This window comes from Diadema setosum, chromosome 2, assembly GCF_964275005.1.
Source record: "Diadema setosum chromosome 2, eeDiaSeto1, whole genome shotgun sequence".
Lineage (NCBI taxonomy): Eukaryota > Metazoa > Echinodermata > Echinoidea > Diadematoida > Diadematidae > Diadema > Diadema setosum.
In genome coordinates this window covers 36531905-36539832 of record NC_092686.1, presented here as the reverse complement: position 1 = coordinate 36539832, position 7928 = coordinate 36531905, and the positions used below count along the sequence as shown (strand labels likewise).

The 7928-nt window shown below is 40.2% G+C and overlaps 1 protein-coding gene across 1 annotated transcript; it reads right to left on the bottom strand.

Annotated features, from left to right (window-relative positions):
- Positions 1–2577: 2577 nt before the first annotated feature.
- On the bottom strand, positions 2578–4871 carry LOC140246286 (tetratricopeptide repeat protein 22-like). Its single transcript, XM_072325753.1, is given in 2 exon segments — positions 2578–4460; positions 4463–4871. Coding segments are annotated over 2 exon segments (2292 nt in total).
- Positions 4872–7928: the final 3057 nt, after the last annotated feature.

Below are 7928 nucleotides of genomic sequence, written 5' to 3'. Positions count from 1 at the left end.
AGAGCATACGCTACAGAGCGAGCAAATCTATTGTAGCAACAACAATGGAGCATGCATGCGTGGACAAAACTTTCCTGAAACGCTGCAAGATGTGTCTCCGAAAGCCGAACTATGTAAATGTGTGCGACGCACTAGCCAATCGCACGCATGATGCCGCGCCATAGCAACACTGGGTATATTGGCGCGGCGTTCAAAAGAAGATCGAAACTGATAAGTGCGATCCAATATAGGGTGTTTAAAATTCCATATTCGATAGGAAAAACTTAGTTTTATGCTATTACATTTAGTGAAGATTTAGTAAACATATCAAAGATTCTAATTCTGCACAAAAAAAACGAAATTGACAAAAATAATGGTCAAAATCTTTGTACCCGCCTAGGAGGGAATTTGCTCTTGCGACTTTTGCCTGAAACTGTTGTCGCGGGTCTCAATTGATAACCACATCTTGAAACATTTTGTGTAACAGACATTTAATATTTTGTGTCCAGTGAAATACAATTAACAACAAAAAAAATTGAATCCAACTTAAACACAACCCCCCCCCCCCCCCCCCGCCCCCACTCAAATGCAAAGTGTTATCCTTTAATTCCTTTTTTTTTTTTTGCACAAGTTATCAGTGGACGGGCAGTTCTGGAGGACAAGACAGCAAGTGTATATTGCCATGCATATATATGGGAAGGACCACTGGTGCCAGCTAGGGACTTGAATCAGGGACCTTACAATTGAAAGTCCTTTGTATCATCCACAGAGCCACACCACTGTTAACCTGCTAGTGCTGTATCTAGACAGGTGAACCTCCTCCTTTTGGGAGTATCCATTCGTAAAATGAAGCACAAGCAGTCTGATAAGGTCAGCATATCTTTTGTGGTCTCAGTCAGCAAAAAATCAGCATGCGTTAGGTTTAAGTTGATCTTAGAAATTGAAGACTAATGTAAATTCTTAATGAAGCACCCTCGTGGTTTGGCACACATGTATGGGCAGTAGCTCAATAGTCTAGTGGATGACACCTGTCTGGTAATCAGGAGATTATGGGTTCGATTCCAACCAGAGTATGTATGCCCATGATTTTTTTATCATGGCTACTATATACTTAAACACTGAATAATCTGTGCTTATTTACAGCTGTAATAGGCAAATTTTCAATCAGTTGCAAAGTTAAACTTGTTATCTTTGAGATGTTATGGTTAACTGAGAAGACACTATGTTCTACATGCACTAAACAATCAGCCCATTCGGAACAAATTTCAGGAAAAGGCCAGTAATACCTTGACATGCATTACTATTCACTGCTAGTTTACGTCAGCTCCAAGATTTAATCATCATCATCATCATATCAGCTCTCAGATGAATTTTTTTTTTTTTTTTTGATGGAGCACGGCTTGTGTGGAGTGATATTTTTGCTACATAAATGAAATAACTTCTCAGGATATGATTGTTCTGTTCACAAGCCCACCTATAGATCCCCTTCCCCCTTGCCGAATGCACTTGATTCTCAATTCTACCACAACGTGACTGGTGAATTTGCAATGCTACACACTGGCACTGGTCCAACGGTCCATAACCAGTCAAAATCACAGTCAGACCAGTAACTTTTCCAGGAATAGACCAGTAAAAGATTGAAAAACTTGGTACCTACTGGTCTGGCAGACAGGTCAGACCAGTAGAAAAAACAAGGAAAGTGCCGAAATGCGTCTCGCCCACAAATGTGTACCACAATACATTTGTAAAAAATCTAACTCTGATTGTTATAAAGTGAAATCAAGACAGTCCTACTGAGCAAAAGTTATAAGCCATGATCAAAACGTGCCATAAAAACTTAGCAATGGCCCCTACAAGTTTGTTGATCCCTGTTTATGACCTTTGACCTTGTGGTGATCTTCAACTCCCCAAGAGACATCTACCACTAAAGTTTGGTTGCAAACAGTCCTACCGAGCAAAAGTAATCAGCCATAATCGAAATGCATCATAAAATCTTGACAATGGCCCCTAAAAGTTCGTTGACCCCTGTTTGTGACCTTTGACTTTGTGGTGTCCTTCAACTCTCCAAGAGACACGTACAGTTTTACCATTTTAGTTTGGTCACAAACGGACATACAAATCAAAAGTTATGAGCCATAATTGAAACGAGCTGTAAAAACTTAACATTGGCCCCTAATAGTTCATTGACCCCCTGTTTGTGACCTTTGACCTTGTAGTGACCTTCAACTCCTCAAGCGACACCTACCATCCAAGTTTGGTCACAAATGCACATACCAATCAAAAGTTATGAGCCATAATCGAAACGCGCCATTGGCCCCATAAAGTTTGTTGACCTCTGCCTATGACCTTTGACCTGAAGGGACGTTCCTGTTTGGTAACATGTGTAACTTTGCATAAACACTCTTCAATCCAAGTTTTATTGACATTGAAGCACTCAGTACAAAGTAATTTAAGTTTTTGTAGCGTTACGGACGTACGACAGACAGACAGACGCTGCAGATGATCCCTTAGTCTCCCCTCACCTCCGATGGGCTCGACAAAAATGGGTTAGTATGCAGCCCTGTGATTTGTGACTTCGTTTTTTTCATGAAGAGATGACTAACCACTGTTCATCAGTTGCAATCCTTCCTCATCACTGGGAAGGAGAAACTTGGCCAAGTTGATCCAGTGTGGGGTTGTGAGGTCAGTTCCACAAAAGTTGAATTCCTTGAGATGGCTGATCTGATGAGGAATGCCTGTGTCCTCCAGGAGTAAGATGGCCACCTTTCTTTTGTCTTTTCCCTGGAGTGCAATCTCGATAAGATGCTGACTTCTCATGTGAAACTTTAATGCTTGAGTGAGAACAATGAGAACATGTGCAGAATCTTTGACGGCTTGCGACAAGTGTTTGAGAGGTAGTCTGCCAAGAGGTGTATCCCGCATTGCAAAGAATCCCTTCAAGGAATACAGAGGGCACTCAAGAGCTGGAAGGAGCTTGTACTGCACCCAGGGGGTGTCCGCATCAGCTGTGATGACGAAAAAGTCATACGTGTAGTCAGAATTTTTGGCTGTTTGTGGTGCATTGTGATCGGGCAAAGGCGAGTCAGGCTGAGTCTTGTTTACTCCTCGTTTGTGCCTCCTCTGCAGTTCACGGAGTCTTTGATAGTTTGACCACTGGTAGCGCGTTTCTTTTAGTGTCTCAAGCCCTCTGTGAATCAGGGCATCAGTATCTTGTTGGTTGGATGGTTTGTTCACCAAGTACTCCATGATATCAAGAACTTCCTTCTGATAGTCCCTTTTCCGAGCCAATTTAGCTAAGATGGAAAAAACTTCTACAGCCTTGTGTTGTGATTCTGTTTCAGTGACCCAAAAGGCCATCTCTGCACAGAGGTTATTTGGAGTGCCTTGTGACTTGTATTCCTCCAGCATGTTGGGAAGGATGTATCTGGATGCCAGGTTTCTGTGGAAGTCATTGTCATAGGTGCTTGTACTAAATGCCATTTTGAATGACTGGATTGCTGACCATCTGTCCTGTTCAAGGAGGCACTTGCCCTGCTTTAAATGGGCATCACTCACTGACCGTCCATCCTGGATTTCAAAGGACTCAGCAAACATTGCCAGGGCCGTGGTGAAGGTAGAGTTCTTCTTGTCATCTGTAGTTCTTGTAGGAACGAGACTGTGATTGATCTCACCGCAGGCAGAGAGAGTCCGTGGATTTGGATTGAAGTTTCCTGCTTTGCTGGAGTCTCGTTGTGCCTTCCGCAAATATTCTTTCTTCAAATTTGGGTCATCAGTTTTTTTGGCCAGACAGTGATACACACGTGCTCTTCTGTCATAGGCAAACCAGGAATCAGAGCTGGCATTGCTCTCAATGGCCTCATTCAAGATGTTCAAGGCATCATCAAACCTTTCATATTTCATGTACAGATTCCCATAGCACCCTTTTATCCAGGGGTTGGAAGGATCAAGCTCAAGAGCTCTTTCATAACACAGAGAGGTATCCTCCCATTCTGCCAAGTAATGTGCGGCAATAAAGCTTGGTACAGAGCTTGGGTGAAATCTCTTGTCGCGAGTGAGAGCATTTCCCATGACCCCCCAGGCCTCCATCTTGTGAAGCGGGTGGTCAGCAGAAGACAAACAAAAGTGTAGATATTCCACAGCCTTGTCCATTGAGCACAGGTACCGTTGATGCTCCATTGAACCTGAACGAAAGTACATGTGGGCCATGCGCTCATAGGCTTGCCCAATACCCAAATGCCAGTCTTCTTTTTCCTCCTTTGAGATGCAGGAACCTGTGTATTGCAGGGCAGTTTCATAAAGCTCCACTTTTTTCTTCATGTTCTGGTGACCTCTCCAGGTACTTGTGTGGATGTCCCAAAGGGCAGCATAAGCCTGCTCTGCCCAGCATCGAGCATGTACCATTTGCCTTTCACTCAGATCATCCTGTAACTTTTGTGTGACATCCTGTAAGGACTTTTCCCATTCTTTGGACTTTTTGTATTGTTGAGAAAGCGATAGGCTGTCGCAAGATCATGGATGGCATTTAGATTGGTCGGATCTTCCCTGACTGTCTCTTCCCAACATCCTATGGCCTTGTCTTTCTTCCTCGTGCAGTAATAGAGCAAGCCAATAAAGTTACGAACAGCATGCCGAATAGGACGATCTCTGTAGTCTCTCTGTAGGAGTGACAGCTTCCTGTTGAGCTTTCGCTTTGCCTGGGCATTCTGTTCTCTTGTCAAGGATGCAGAGTTAACAGTGAGATCACATTTGAGGAGGCCAGGAACCGGAGGGCTTAATGGTGGTCTACCACTGCCGTGATCTACCGTCAAGTGGGACATCCTTGAGGTTAGACTGGAGAGGAGGTCCAGATCTGTGCATGTGTTGTCTGCTTGTACGGGTGCTGCGCATGCCATGCTGCTTGTCCTGAAATCAAGAAAGACAAAGAAAGAAGCAGTGAATGATAGCAGCCCACACACTACAACCTCCTTTGGGAACAATTTATACATTGGTTTACTCATATACCAGTCTGCAGGGGGATGAAGATAGTGTGACAGCAGGCCATGTTCTCCCATGGGTAAAACATTCTAGCTGATGTTCAACATATTTGCATTGCTCTAGCTGAATGAAAGGGCACAAGTCTGTCATACCTCTTTCAGCATGCAAGGGAATTGAACACTATGTAATTTCTTATTTTTTATTATTATTGTTCCATTGACGTACCTTCATGTACATGTATGTAATGATCTTTGTATTTCATAATTCACTTTTTCTCTATGTACCTTGAGCACATTAGTCATGTGGAATTAGTGCATTATAAGTACCCTGTATAACTATTATTGTTGTTATAAGTTGTGCAAAATTTGAGTGAAAAAAAGTGATCAAATACAAGTTCAAAATCTTTTTACATTATGTTCTGGTAGTTTATGTGCAAGATGGACCCTAAACGGCCCCCACAAAATCTTTTCATGGTTAAAGGAATGAAACCCAAGTACCATGTAGACTGACTAAATGCAGCAACATTACTACATCACATCAGTGAAAGTTTTAGGAAAATCAGACAATCTGTTCAAAAACTAAAAATTTTTCAAGCTTTTGAGCATCCATTGCTGGATGAAAACACTAATTCAATTTGTGATGTCACATGCATAGTACAATGATCGCAAGAAAATTCAACAAAATTTCACTTTTTATGAAAAGCACACATTCTCTTGACTTTAACTGACATATTAAGGGTAAAATTATTTTCTGGTATGCAAAGTCAAGTGCTCTCCATTGTGCTAGAAAAGTGAAAATATGTTGAATTTTCTTTGCATTTTCTTAATATTGTTCTTCATATGTGATATCACAAATTGCAGTATTCTTCTAATCCAGTGATGGCTGCATCAAAACTTTCTTAAAAATTCATAACTTTTGAACGGATTGTCTGATTTTCCTCACATTTTCAATGATGTGTTCTACTATAAACATTCCTGCATTCACTTTAATCTACTATATTTTGGTTTTATTCCCCTTTCGTCACCTCTGAGCTTGGTCTAACATAAAGGGCCAACCAACTCTTTGGAAATACATATCTCAGATTCTTTTCTTCTTCTTTGTCCATGTGATGACATTATGCTGAATTTCACAAAATCTGATCTATCTTATAGACATTGGATTAAAATCCCAGGTCACTTGCAAGTGTGAAAATCAGAATGTTTCCAAATCTATTTACAATTAAGTGTTTGATTCTCACCAGTCATCAAATAAATTGATACTTCACTTGTTGTGTTAAAGGGGTGGTACAGTATTCGTGGAGATGAAAATTGGGCTTTAACTTTTTGCGAGATACCAAGAAAACACTTATGAAATAGTACAGAGCACACCATTTAAAGAGGAATTCAAAGTTTATCTGATGAAAATCGGGTTTGGAATAGCCGAAACATTCAAAAACAAAGTAAAGCAAAACAATCGTAATAAAATGTAGGTCCCACACTTTATTAGGATCAAATCAGTTTTGGATATCTCAGCCATTCCAAAATCAATTTTCATCAAATGAACGTTGAAATCCTCATGGAATTACATGCTCTTTTATATTTCATAAAAGTTTTCTCCCTATCTCACCAAAAAATAAAAAAAAAACCTGAAGTTAAGTCTCCACCAAAACTTTACGATCCCTTTAATGGGTACATGCAATACACATGAGTAAATAAGAATTGATGATGTAGTCCTGTTACTGGTAAGCGTGGCTGTAATTACAAATTTATCTAGTCTTGTTTCAAATAAGATTGCAGAGGGAATCCTGGGCTAAGATAAATAAGAGTATTTAATAACATATCAATCATAGGAATTTATGCTCAATATCAAAATGGAGGAAAGACTCACCATCTGTTGTATTACAATAGAAATTTCAATCACGTACGAGTTTCCCTCATGTTTCAATGAATGTGCCAAGTGATCTCTGCAGTCTTCATCCTAGCATACAGAAATTTGCACCAGGTGTCTTTCACAAAGCAGGGGTACATTTTGCTGTCGCAGGGATCAAACTGCCGTGACATTTTAGAGATGATATTTACTCCAGCAAGTCAACCGTCTCAGAAACTCTCCTCTGTACTCTCCAATGATGCTCACTTTTCTAGTTGACAAAATCTTATGTTTTTCTTTAAATGTCAAACTAGATATGCAGCAAAACAATATCACAGGTTGAAAGATGTCAAGATTTCGAGATAGAAAATGAAAACAAACAAACTTGGGGAATCCCCACCAAGTTTTTGGGAGAAAAACGACGCCAAACCAGTAGGATGCCCTCTAGTGTCTAATGCACGTATACACAAAGTCCTGTGATCTCTCCTTGCTTCAAATAGGGGGACTTCAGGCATGTCCATAACAAAAGTGTACTTTTGGGTGATGTTGGGTTATTTGCTTTTTCCAGTGTGCATTAGCTCCCCCCCCCCTCCTCCACACATGTGATTGTGTTGTTGTTTGTTTGTGTGTGTGTGTTTAGAATATTCTTTATAATGAGAGATAGCTCTGCCCCAAAATTACTCCAAACAAGCAGTGCCAAGCTATTGAAATTTTGGCAAAATACAAATTTTGGGGTAAACATGCAGCTGAAATATTGGACTGACATCTCTGTACTAACTTGTGAAGGTCAAATAATAATGTTTTTTGACAATTTTTTTGTTTTGTTTTTCACCTATTATGGCCCAATATTGATTGCAAGATACAATAAAAGCCCAAAAGTTCTATTTAACTTTGCTTTTTATACCGTTTCTGTACTTAGTGGTAAACATAATATGTTATTCGGACTTACAAAAATGTGACAGTTTGTTGTTTGTTTGTTTCTGTTCGTTTTGTACCAGCAATGATTATTTGCTGGTTCTTAAACTTTTAATAGTTGGTTTGTGTCCTATCAGTATATTGATCAAATGGTTTTGTTTTGGTATCTGTGGCTCCTGTTAAACTCTTTGTTGTGCCAAGCCAAGATTATAAAG